At 46.2% G+C, this 13768-nt stretch overlaps 1 protein-coding gene across 1 annotated transcript in view; it reads right to left on the bottom strand.

Annotated features, from left to right (window-relative positions):
• CLSTN2 (calsyntenin 2) overlaps positions 1 to 13457 on the bottom strand; it is a 628828-nt gene extending 615371 nt beyond the window's left edge. Inside the window, exon 1 of the mRNA XM_050779679.1 lies at positions 13153 to 13457. Coding sequence (XP_050635636.1) covers positions 13153 to 13261 — 109 coding nt within the window. The 5' untranslated portion in view covers positions 13262 to 13457. The remainder of the gene's footprint in view (positions 1 to 13152) is intronic.
• Between the last annotated feature and the right edge of the window lie 311 nt (positions 13458 to 13768).

Raw genomic sequence — 13768 nt, 5'->3', positions numbered from 1 at the left:
AAGCTAGTGGAAAATGTGAGTAAAAGCATTTTACTAAAGACAGAGGGCTTGCTATGAGCCACCACTTCAAAGCAAGTCACCACATTCACACTTCCGATCAAATGGCCTCTTATATAAGAACAGGTGACTTGTTTTGAAGTGGTGGCTCATAGCAAGCTCTCTCTCTTTAGCAAGTTTGGCTGGTTCTGATCAATAAAAGTAGCAATAATTTTTTTTCTTTTTTTTTTTTTTTTTTTTTTTTTTTTGAGATGGAGTTGCTCTGTCACCCAAGCTGGAGTGCAATGGTGCCATCTTGGCTCACTGCAACCTCTGCCTCCCAGATTCAAGTGATTCTCCCGCCTCACCCTCCTGAGTAGCTGGGATTACAGGTACCCACCACCATGCCCAAAATGTAGCAATATTTTCTAAAGATGTTTTTACTCACATTTTCCATTGAATTGAGAAAACACAAATTGTAAAGCTAGGATGATGATGATTCTCTCCATTATGGGTAGTATTTTAAGGAGTGGCTCCCAGGGAGCAGCCAAACCCTACCTTCACAAGAAGAGAAAGATCCTGGAAGGGTGAGGGCAAGATAAGGGAAGAGAGGGACGAGAGGAGTGCTAAAGGCTAATGTGATGATTCTGTTTTTTCTCCTCTTCTGCTGCAGTGGCCATTGGGACAAAGTAGTGGTGGAATATTTCAAAAGCAAACTCAAGGAAAAGCTACAGTTTCAAGCAAAGATTCTTGGCTGGTCCCTGACTTGAGTTCCTTCTCCCTAGGAAGACTGGAATTTAATTTCTGGAAGATTGGCATGGAAAGGAGGCAGGAATTGTTAAAAAAAAAAAAAAAAAAAAAAACGGAAAAAATGTAAGTGTGATACAAATGCTTTATTTATGACTTCTAATCAAAGTCACAGTAAATTACTAAAAAGGCTTAAATATAATCCTAACATTAATAATAAAGCAAGATACAGCCATCTTGACATTTCTGATGATAGCACAATAAAGTCAAAATAATTGGTTTTCCTTTGGGAGGAAAAAAAAAACAACAGAAATAAATCTGGGAAGGTGAAATCAGGGTCTTAGCTATCACATTCTTTTACTCTTGTTGTGAGTAATTTTAGCTTTCTTTCCTACTCCAAATGATGGTCCACTCTCCCACAAATAAAAGTATCATAGAAAAAAGAAAACTCTTAAAATATCATGAACTGAAAAGTGAATATTTTTTCTCACTCTCCAGCATCTTTGTGAGTTTCCTGAATGGTAACATTTTAGTTCTTGGCTTTAAGTCCTGATTATTAATCCCTGGAAGGCAGTACTTAGAGGAGAGAAGCTAGGGCAATTTGCAGCAAAGAGATGTGCACCAAGAAGTATTGGCAGAGTACAATGTGGTGAGATTCTAAGACTGCGGGCTTAAACTGCCCTTGCATGTTGGCTGGGAGGACCAGAGTAAGAAATTTTCTAACTGCAGAGTCAGGGAGAAGAATGCAAATACTCTAAAATGTTTCTTCTACACTAGATTTCATGTCTTATCATTAGTGATTCATTCCTTTGGGTTAGCCATTGCCCTTGGTAGGTTTGTAACCATCAGCTACAAGGCAGGCTGTTATCTGAGATGCACTCTATTTCAAAGAAGACTGGTTTGTGGAATACAGTGTAACACTGCCCCTAGAAGAGTGCTTGTGCATTTGAGAACTTTAAGGAGCAGAAAGGGTTGGAAAAATGAACATACAGAACCTTAAGTCACCAAACACATATTCACTCAAACTAAGGAAATGTTTGTAGTCTCTCCCCTGAGTCTTCTAGCTCTTATAATGTAAGACTGCTTCCATCCTTTTCCTCTCTCCAGGTGCATAATTATTTCCAGGAAGCCTGAGCAATAATGGTAAGTGCTCCAAAGAGGCATGGCCTCATAAAAGATGGGGCACTCCTAGTGACACACTACAGCAGAAAACACAGATCCTCACTCAGGAAACTTTCCTTGAGAAACAGGCTTTTAGGCAGAATGGAGAGTGCGGTCTTCTTCTGGCTGATCCTTGCCTTCCATCTCAGCAGGTGAGGGAGCAGCAGCCTCTGCCCCACACCAATACAAGTCTGAGGAGGGACCCCAGCTGAGAAGATTGATGTCCAGCTCTACCTCCCTGCAGATCCTTGTTTCTCCTCCCAGTAGCATCCCAAGGTCTTGTTCAAGAGCTGCAGTCTGACCTGAGCCTCCAGATGATCAGGTGAAGAGGGTAGAGGTGGAGTAGCAGCAAGCCCAAGGGATGATGGCCCTCTGGTTGTTGAATGGGGCACTAAGGTCTAGCCACCCATACCCACTTGGACATACCCTGTCTACCACCAAACCCAGAGTTGCTGGGGTGCATTTTATTAAATAAAACAGAATTTTCCTTACAGCATCTGGCCTAAGCTTCAGGCAGAAGCATCTCCCTTCCGGCATGAAGTGACATCCTAAGGGTTTCTTGGCAGCATGAGAGAGACAGCATGGATATGTACCCATGTTCTCAAGCCATATAAATCTGGATAAACTGTACTGCTGCAGAGGAAATCATAAATCATACATCCTAAGGCCAGGATTTCAGTATTTTTGAAGGGTTTCATTTCTCCTCCCTACCAACTTTGATATATGTACTTACTTAACAAGGGTCTGGGGAGGGTTAATTGAATTAATATATGTAAAGTGCTTTTAGTTTGAAGAGAATGTGCAATATAAATGGAAGTGTCACTAAAAAGGTTAATCTAATTTACATCCAACACTTTCAGTTCATAGTGTTAATGAACTATATCCTTTTAGAGAGTGATTAATTTATAGAAATGTGATTATTTTTCTTAATGCTATATATGGGTAAGCTTTTCCTATTACTATAACTAACTTTATAGGAGAATTCAGCATTTTATAAATTAAAATAATAAATCAAACACTCCTGTAATGGTTATATTTCATTAATTACAAGGAGACATGCATTAGATTAACATTTATCTGTTTTAATTAATTTGCTGCAATGCAGCTATCCATGCAAATTGGAAAACGACACATCAACTTGACATAATATTAACAGTTTTGACTGGTTCTTCCTGAAAATTGATGGGCCTGCAACTGCTGCATTTTTTGTGTAACCATGGTGACCACCAGTTGTGTGACACATGCAGGCTATACATCAGAGAACTGGGAAGAGATTCACACTAAATTCAAACTTCTCCTGAAAATATAATTAACTAAATTAATAAGACAGTATAAAGAAAGACAGATGGAGAGTTTTGTTTTGGAGTTTGAGTCTCAAAGATTTCTTAAATGTGACCACCTTGTTTTTGTAAGCACCTTATCCTTTCAAAAGGCATCCAGAGCCACTTTCATTTGAATATTTAGAACTTTCTTGGGTAGAGGTGGTGCCACTATGTCCTTTCTGCATGTGATAAAGACACATACCAGAGGGGCTGAGTGATTTGCCCTGAACCTCACAGCTCATCAGTGGATCTAGGTCACATGAGTTGGAGACCATGACCTTTCTTTGATACTTCACAATGATTTTCTAGTCAGACTTGATTGAGACTCCAAAGTTTTACCTAACTATATAATACAGCAGATATCATAGAAATGCAAAGTGGCTGAAGTCACAAAAATGATGTCTCTTTTTTTTTTAACTGGCAATTTTCACATGACAATTTGATGCAGTGATTCTGTAGAAATAAGTCAAACGTTAGCCAATTAAGCATTCTCAGAAGCAATGAGAAAAACACTGACAGACTTTCTGAGTGAGAATTCCACTGGTATCTGCTGGCCTGACTGTTGAATACATTTCAAGGTGGTGAATGTTCTCCTGACTCATGTGCAGAACCAAGTATTTTAAACCGCTGAGGAGCAAATGCTGCAAGTTGGTTTGGGCAGATAGTCAAATAACTAAAAGGGAAAGGCCTGATGGGCAGCTCCTCCCCATGACCAAAGGAAGGAAGCTGACGGGAGAAGGTACATGGGCACAGAGCCCTGCAGGATTTGCAGCCAGTGTGGGCAGCAGTGCCCTAGCACCAGTCACCCCCTCAACACTCAGCATTCGCTCTGGGCCTCAGACAGTGCTGGGCAACAGAGGTGAACAGGGTACTTCCCCCTCCAAGGGCTCACAGGCACCCTGGGAGACAGGTGGCAATGGGAGCCCTGACAGGGGAAATAAAGGACTGGTGGGTGAAAGACAGAGGAGCACAGATCCCACCTGGAAGTAGCACTTAGTTGGCAGAGGCAGTAGAGTTTGCTGGAGTGGTGCTCAGTCATGGCTGGGCAACAGAAATATTGGAGAGCTTCACATAGATTCCCAGGTGTTGTCCCTGAGCAACTACAACAAAATCTCTGGGTGGGTTCTGGGCATTGGTGTTATTTTAAATCTCTCTCAAGTGGCTCCACTGTGCATCCAGGGCTGGATAAAAGGGGGGACTCTGAAACTAAACTTTCTAGATTTAAATCCCAGTTCTACTGTTTTACTACTTGGGTAAACTGATAAGTAGCTTAACCTTCCTTGCCTCAGTTTCCTCATCTGTAAAATGGGGATAATAAGAGTTCACATCTCACTTGGTGGTTAGGAGGGCTGAATGAGTTAATATTTATAAAGTACTCAGAATAGTGCCTGGTGCATAGTAAGTTCTTGCAAGATGAAAGCATTAACTATTGGACATTTCTAGAAAGCTCACTGACAGGAGAGAAGGCCAGATGGGCAAAATCAGTAGACTTTTATGCCAGGCTGAAGAGTTGGAGATCTATTTTGGGAGGTCTGGGGCTTCCCTGGAGAGGTTTGTCAGAAGGAGTATGGTTGCCTGTTCTAAGAAGGAGGTTTGGGTAGCAAGGGTGAAGGCAGAAGTTCTCTGAAGATACCTCCAGTCCTGGTCTTTGCTCTGTGAATGCCTGAGCCCCTAACTGAGGTTATGGTAGGGATGGGAGAGGTTGGTGGTGGGTGGCTTTGGTGCACCCACCCTAAAACTGAGACGAGCTGATTTCCTCTGGGATGGGAACTGGTAGCCTGTTACAGCTGCCATCCCCAGATGGTGGTAGCACTCCTGAGGAAGTGGCTACAGAATGTGGCATGAATATTAGATTCTAGATGCTGGTGGTATAGTCTGGTGCCTGTGGAAGTAGACACCCCAGGATCTCAAGGCACCATGCTGTTTGGACAAGGGGCATCACACGCAGTAATAACCTGTGAGGGAGGGAAATCTGAGGCAATTCCAGAGCATTAAGCTATTCGCAAAAACCTTACAGACCTTAGCGTGGAGGGTAAAAGATAGAATTCATGACTGAGATGGAGTTTCTTGCAGGCCTGGTGGGAGTGGCATATATGCTGCCACCCTGACAGCAGTGTAATGGGAGAGTTGGAGAGGCAGTCAAAATTAGAGTCTAGTGCTTTCATTTAAACAAGATGCTAAACAAGGCAGAAGCAATGGGAATTGAGGAGAAGTTCTAGATGGTGATGATAGAATCACTCGGACATGAGGAAGGATGGGTTGTGATATTTATGGAGGGACAAGCATGCTGGAGGACTCCTGGGGGCTCTGGCTTGGGTGAATGTATGGAGGATGTACCTTTCACCCAAACAGAGGCCACAGCAGAAGCAGTAGATTCTTGGAGGAAAAATGAGAGCTTGGGTTGGGACATATGGGGCTGCGGCATCCTAAAGGAAACAGATACCGAGTGAGCCTTGGGTGGGGTAGGAGGGTCAAAGTGAGCTAGGGAAAAAAGTATTGATCAGGGGCACCTCTGGCCAATCTCTGGGGAAGATTGATATGAGTAGAGGATCCTGAGCTGGGGACAAGCAAGATCCTGAGAAAGTATTGGAGATAAGTTGCCTGTCCTTAGAGTTAGAAAACTGCTCAGTAGTGAAAGAAATGGGCTTCAAGTGGCCATGTTCCAAAATGTCACCTAGCTCATCACACTGGCTCCCTGGTGCTGGATTGCAATCAACTGCACAGTCTGACCCCTTGTCCTGATTCCTGATCTGCTGCTATATGCCCTGTAATGTACATTTACCAATCTGTAAGAGGAGTGTCTGAGAACAATACAATGGCCATATAGAAAATCCTGCCATGACAGTAGAAGAAAAGGCAGCCCGATCAACAGTCTGGTATCTGCTACTCCTATATGATGTCCTCCCGCCCTTGCCATGCACACCTCTCAACATCCCTTTCTTATCCACTTTGGTATCTAGCCAGCTAATATGTTTAAAAGTGTGTATCCTGACCTAAAATGGAGTCAGAAGAGGGCAATATTTAACCCAAATTAATGACCATATCAGGAGACCTGTCGGTACAAAGGCCAGCCAGCTGGGATAGTCTTTCTGGTACAGGAGACCCCTGCAAACACATCTGGGACTATACAGTGCAGATGGCTGCCTCTGCGGCTTGAGGCCAAGCATGACAGGAGGTGAGGAGGGCTTCAAGCTGTCTGGATGAGAAGAAACAGGTATTGCTCACTTGGAGAAGTGAGTCAGAGAGTGAGGTTTTCAGGGAAACCAACTCTTTCAGCAATTTTGAAGTAAAATCCAAACAAATATTCTTGGACAGCAAGGCAATGCCTTCCAGGGCAGCAGAGCCTCGCTGACCTCACTCAGAGCCTTCCTTAAGCAGACATCACATCATTCTGAATAGGTAAGCCTGTGTGAAGAGGGGAACCCATGCCTACCAGTCTATTCTGAGTTTGTAACCTCAGTTTCACCACCTTGAGCTGTGAGACTTTGGGCAAGCTACTTCACTTCTCAGTGACTCAGTTTACTCCTCTGTAAAAATGAGATTGTAGGTTTACCTCCTTTATAGGGTTGGTACGAGAATCAAACCAATGGACATATATGAAGTGCTTCAAGGTAGCACTTGGCACATAGCACGTACTCAATAAACATTCACTGTTTTATTAGCTCTGGAATCTGAATGCAGAAATATTTGACCTGGCTGAGCTCCCTCTTCACTCATGCCTGTGTGCCAATCACTCTTACCACCTTGTATTTACCTGCCCAGTGCAAACCCCTGCCCCCGACATATGCTTCCCAATGCCTTACCCACCCATCAACATCCCTTTTACTTTCTGCATAAATCTTTCCTGACCTCTATTCTTGCCAACTTCTTCCTTTCCTGCAAGGCTTTTGGGCATCTGTGATGCACAATTTACCATTTTCCCATAAGTCACCAAGTTCTGCAATAGTTTGTGTGATGTGTGATGTGCAATGTTTGCCCTAGACAGAGTGTGAACTCTTTGATAATTGGAACTTGCTTTTATCTTTTTGTTCCCCTCACAGAGAATAACAGGAGGCTGAGAAATAGTAATTGGCTGAAAAGCTAGAGAACAGGACCTAGCGCATGTCTGGAAGGGCTAACTCTCATTCTAACCATTCTCCTCTGACCAGTACTCCCTCTAGCTTCCTGCCTATTTCTTTTCCAAATCTCAGAGCATGATCCTCTGTCCTACACAGTGCCAGGATCTTCAGCTCAGTGCTCTTCCCCAGCTCAGGCCTCCCCATGGTCTATCCTCAAAACCTGTCTTTCCCAGGGAACCATTTCCACAGGGTCCGATTAGTGGTGGGTTAGATAATAACTAATAAAACAATAATCTGTTTCAAGCTGTTATTTGAGTATCATAGCTTCAGTTACCCCATTCCATATAAACAAGTATTATCACAAAGCTTGTCAATACCTTTAAAAAGTATGCCTTTCTGTTTTCTTGGGTAGCAGGGCTTGGAGGAAAGTATGAATTGGGCAGGGGATCTTTCCTTGCAACCCAGATCACACCACATGAGCTCCCCTCCAGAGACCACAACCTCCCACACCTCTGGCACTGGCACATGGAGATATGCTTGTTTATTTATTTATATAGCAAATATTGCTGACCTTTACTCTGAGCTGGCCCTGCACTAAGTGCCAGCGCTTTTGAGATGAATGAAATGGAGCCCTGGCTTCAAAGATATCCATAGACTAGTGAAAAAATAGTGTGTCTTTTTACAAACAAGTCAAGCCAAATGCGTGTGTATGCATGTGCATTTACATTTATATATGATATTTACACATAGGTGCATATCCGCACAAGGAGAGAGAGGCAGAGAGAGACTGAGAAACAGAGAAACAGAGATAACAGTTTGAGCTGAGAAAAGATATGAACAAAGCAACTGGATTTCTAAGTGATCAGAAAAAAAATTCACCAACTCTCAGACACTAAAACAACTGAAGAAGTGATCAATAATTAGTCATCGTATATTTATGCCTTTTACATGTCCCAAACTGGGCTACGTGTTCTCTAAGCACTATCCTGACAACCATTTTACAAGGTAGATCTCTGTCTCCCCATTTTAGAGATGAGGAAACTGAGGCTCAAGTTGTCCAAGATCATCTAACTAGGAAGTAGTAGGGCCAGGTATGGAACTCAAGGTTTTCTGGCCATATGCCCAAATTTTACTTTATACAGGAGAGAGGAAAACATGTAAAATGTCTACATCAAGAAATGACAGCACTAGGGATTACAAACAGGTGTGTTCACCAAGCAAATCACTGTGTACTGCTCATCTCATATCTTGAGGCCAGGCTCTGGAGATATCAGGAGAGTCAGGATGAGCCTCTAGCACTGGTCTCTGAGCCCTGAGGACTAGAGTCAGACAAGAAAACACAGGCATGCAGGAAAGGGAGGCAAGTCACTCAAAAGTAACCAGCCTAGGAAGGTTCCTTATAGAAGGCCAAGTCTTGAGTAACAGTGAAAATTGGGCTGAGGAAGGTGACTTACTAGCCTGCTGCCCAGAGAGTGCAAGAGAGGTAAAGGGTATATTTCGGTCCAAGAACCACAGGCGTTTCAGGATGGCAGCAGGTCAGAGTACACTTTCTGATGCATTGCTGAGGACTTTTTGGCATTTGTGCTTCCGTTGGAAAAATGACTCTGTTATACCACTAGAAGACACCTGCTACTTACCCAAAGATGATTTAGAACAAGCCACCATAAAAATTCCACACTACCTTTGCCCCTGCAGGAAGTTATGCAGTGTGCAATCTGGAATATTCAAGGATGGTTTTTGAATCTGTGGGAGAGAGAACGAGGTGACTGCTCTAAGCAAGAACACTGGTCTCCATGGTGAAAGCAAGGTCCATTTCCCTCACCTCACCTGCATGCCCTTTTAAACAGCCTTAGACACTCATACTGTGCTCTTCTGTGGGTGGGACCACAAGGGCTCCTGGGTAACTCAGAGATACAAACAGCTCAGCTTCCTTGTGGTCCCTAGACCGGCTTTCAAAACCACTGGGAAGACTGTCTGACAAACAGGGGGCACTGGGTATAGTGACCTTTTTATTCTCATCCCAGTGCCACCCCCTCTAGCTGGAGGTCTTGGCAAGTCATTTACCCTGTCATAGAATTTGTTTCTTCATCTGTGAAATGGGCTAACACTGGCTCTGCATGTGTTGTAAGAGTTAGAGATTGCCCACGTAACAGGATTAGCAACAGTGCCTGTTACATACCAAAGAGGGACTCCATATGCTGAAATTACTACAATTACACCACACTGTTGTTATTCCACTCCATCCTCCTCCTAACCTATTACTACATGCTGTTTTTGTAAACCTTATCTCTGCACTCCCATCTCCTTTGCCTGTCACAGTCAGTACTATACTTTGGACAAATTCTCTGTGCTGCTACTCTCTTAAAATTTTCACATAAAAATCTTCCCTCTCCAACTAAAACAGAAGCTCCTCAAAGAAAGGTAGGGGTGGGAGGGGTGGGGGGTGGCCTTCTGCTACTGGCACAGAAACTTCCAGAGCACTGAGTCAGGCTCTCAGCACACAAGATGGGCACTACAACAATTGATAGTCTATACTTGAGTATTGTTCCAAATGACCTCTATGCCTAGATGTTGGGAACTTAAAAAGGACTGTGTACCAAGTCCTTGAGGTCTTGGGACCACTGACATTTTACCAAATTGAGCACAAACACTGAGGTATTGTCTAGATTGCATTGTGTTCTTTCCCTTGGATAAGACATGTCTTTCTCTGCCTCCAGAAACTCTTTGGGTCCACAATACCTTACCAGCTTTACTCACAGAACATGCACATGTGATCTGGTCTCTTTATGGAATCCAAGAAGTATTTATCTTTTTTGAATAGCCAAAATATGTAAAGGTGAAGGGAAGGAGTTACAATTGCCTGGCCACTGTATGATTTCTGAAACTGGAAATATATCTACACTGAAAGTACAGTGATTCTGTAGTTGTGAGGGATTAACTGCTCGAGTCGAAAGCAAGAAGCAAGAAGCACAAAGGCAGAACAAGCTGTGCACCACAGACACAACATCTTACACCAGCCTGAAGCTGGGAGCACATGCTTCCAGACAGTTGTCTGGAGGGTGCATTTAACTCTGTGAGAAAGCTTGACTCCAGACTCCCAATGTTTTTCTACACATGAATACAGAACTGTATGAAAGAAGAATCTATTTTTTTGTTCAATCTTCACATGCCTTCCTGATTTTGTGTGTGTGTGTGTGTGTGTGTGATGGGAATAACAATGGTATGAACCTTAAAAATGGCAAAGTCAGAGGCAGGGTGCATTATACATAAAACATACAGCTTTGTTATTTCAAGCATTCTTCAGAGATCATATGATTTGGAAACATAAAATACAAGTGCATTGTAATAAGGAAAGTCAGTCCTGTAAATACTAACTAAAGTGTCATAATAAATGCCTCTGTTGTAATCAAATATTACACGTCTTGGGAAAAAAAAAAAAAAAAAAGCACTAGCAAATAGAGCTCTTTGCAGCCCCCCAGTGGTTGGAGGGGGAAAGAAGCGAGAACAACGGGAATTCAGACAGTTAACTTTCAATCTGCAGGGCCAATAAATGTTTTACCCTGGAAAGACAAACGTGTAGTTGTTTGTTTGTTTGTTTTTGAGACGGAGTATCACTCTTGTTGCCCAGGCTGGAGTGTAATGGCACGATCTCGGCTCACTGAAACCTCTGCCTCCCAGGTTCAAGTGATTCTCCTGCCTCAGCCTCCTGAGTAGCTGGGATTACAGGTGTGTGCCACTACACCCAGCTAATTTTTTTTTTTTTTCTTTTAGTAGAGATGGGGTTTCTCCATGTTGGTCAGGCTGATCTCAAACTCCTAACCTCAGGTAATCTGCCCGCCTCGGCCTCCCAAAGTGCTGGGATTACAGGCATGAGCCACCATGCCCGACCTGATAAATGCCTAGTTTTAACCAAGACATGAATATGTTCTAAGTCGGATGTTGGTTAAAATGCACATAATTATCCACATAAGGTGAATCATTGAAAGTCTGGGGTTTGTTTTTTTTTTTTTTTTTTTCTTTTTTATCTCTCTCCTTCTCTTTCTCGCTTACCTCTATGAAGTTTCCCAGTCTGACCTGCGAACTCAGCCGCGCATTATTACTACTTACACCAGATCCCCTTCCCAAATGATTTCTTCCCTGTTCTGCACTTACTGTGTGCTCTTCACCCTCCTTCAAACTTCCGTTTGCAGACATCTGCTTATATCAGTTACTGTGCTACAAAGTGATGGGAAATCTCCTCCCCCCAGCCCCCAAAAAAGTAATTTGCCTGTTTAACAAAGTGTCTATATTGGGAAAGGAGGGGGAGATGTTTGGAAGTTCATTGTTTCTTTATTCTTGTCTTCACCAAAACAACAGTCTCTCAGCTTGATCCCTTCATATCAGCCACTTCTTTACCGCACTCTGAGGTATTTTCATAACGAGTTTTTCTCTCATGAAATTTCTCATTTCTAAAAATAGAAACTGCCTGTGAAGGATATACCAAAAAAAAAAAATGCTGAAAAGAAATAGAATGGCTGCTTATAAAATATTTTCAAAAGATGACACCAAAAGATTTTAAAATTACCGATAAACATAATCTCCCATGTTCTTCTCAAATGTATCACACCTAAGTTATTGGAGGGCCAGTTCCTAAGGCCAGACAAGGCGAACTGCCTGCCTCCAGCTTTCCCCAACCTCCAAGAGTATTGCAGCCTGATAGGCATTCCCTCCCGTAAGCCGGTGGTCAACTGTAGTTCAAAGCCAGCGTCCGAATCAGGCTGTCTCTAACAGGGAATCTACTTTCTGACAGGCGCAAACCCCTCCGCCCTCTGATGATTGCCAGGCAGGATTTGGGGACGAAGTACCCCCTCATTGTCACCTGGCGGATTTGGCCACAGCCCACAAACCAAACGCACGCCCTACTTATGAACAGCGCAGAGAATCAACAAGTTATCACTAAGCTGCGAGCCCCAGCTAGGATCTGCCACAGCCTTTCCTGAGCCCACCACTGTTCCCCATCAGCTCTGCTCTTTCCTCCCCTCCCCACCCCCTGCAAGCACGTGACCTCCTGTTTCAGACACGGCCCCCACCCCAGGGCTCCCGGCGCTCCCAGGCAGCTGTCGAAGTCCGGGGTTCGCCGGCTTCCAGGCTCGCCTGACCGAGTCGGGCGTTCGCTTGGATCTAGCTTCCTTCCGGGCGGGAGGTCAAGCTCTTCAAAGGAACAGGGTGGGCAGGGGAGTGGTGCCAGGTTAGGCTCCTCGGTCCTCGGGAGCCAGAGCGAAGTAGGAGAGGTAGCGGGGAGCCTGACATCCCGCGCTTCTTCCGGACCCCGACGCCGACCCGGAGGGCACGCTTTCCCCGGGGAGCCAGAACCGCCCTGGGGGAGCCTGAGGAGTGTCAGCGGGGCCTTCCTTGGAGCCTACAAGTTTCCACTCCATTCCCGAGCTGGGAGTTGGCAGACAAGTCACAGATCGGCTCCCTACTTGAAAGCACCGCCGCTGATCCTTCCCTCCCCCCCACCCCCCACCTCGCCAGGCAGGAGCAGACACCTGCTTGTCCCCGCGGCGCGCCAGCGCCCTGCTCGAGCCGTCCCTGGACCAGAGCTCGAAACTCACCCACTGCGCTCCCATCCCGGCACAGACAGCCCTCAAAGTTGTCCGTACTCCCCAGACCTCGCCTTCTGCTTGGCCCCCGGACCCCGCCCAGGGGTTGGGCCGGCGTCCGCGGGTGGACCTCTCTGGTCCGCGGCGCATGGACCTGACTTCGGGGATCCAGGGCGCACAGAGGCCACAGAAGCTGCGGCAAGGGAGGGTGGGCAAATCCAGCGTGAGCCCGGGTCCTTGCCGCTTTCACCCTCAAGCCTGCCCTGCCTCCCTCCTGGGAGAAGAGCAAACTTCCCCAGCACCCACCTTTAGCCGCGAAGAGGCGGCGCTGCCGGCTGTCCCCGCCACCGCCGCTGCCGCTCCCCACGCCCAGCGCCAGCAGGAGCGGCACCCAGTACAGCCGCCCAGACAGCATCTTCGCAGCCGCCGCCAACGAGCTGCAGCCGCCGCCTACTGTCCGCGCCGGCTCTCGCCTCCCGGTGCCTGCCGCGCCGTGAGCCGCCTCGCCGTGCCCGATGGGTGCGCTTCTAGCGCCGCCGCCGCCGCGCTCGGCCTCCGGTTCCCGCCGCCGCGCCGCTAGCTCGCCGGCAGCAGCCGCGCTCACTGGCGCGGACCCGGAGCGGCTCCGGCGCTCACCCCGGGACGGCCCGTGACGTCACGGAGGGAGGGAGGTGGCTCGTGCATATTCATGAACGCGGGCACCGGCGCCGGGTTCGGCGCTCCCAGCCCCAAGGCCCCGACCCCCAACTTTCCTCAGCCATCTCCACGCTCTGGGGCGCTGTCCAGGCCCTCCTGCCCCAGTCGGGACCGGGCCCCCAGAGGACCCCGGTGGGCGGCTGCGGGGAGCCCTCCAGCCCGGAGCCTCCACTCCGGCTCTCCGAAAAGCTGCCGCAAGGAATGAAGGGCTCCCCCAGAAAGTGGT

Source organism: Macaca thibetana, chromosome 2 (assembly GCF_024542745.1).
Source record: "Macaca thibetana thibetana isolate TM-01 chromosome 2, ASM2454274v1, whole genome shotgun sequence".
Lineage (NCBI taxonomy): Eukaryota > Metazoa > Chordata > Mammalia > Primates > Cercopithecidae > Macaca > Macaca thibetana.
The sequence above is the reverse complement of the archived record's forward strand: the minus strand, read 5'-3'. Positions and strand labels throughout refer to the sequence as shown.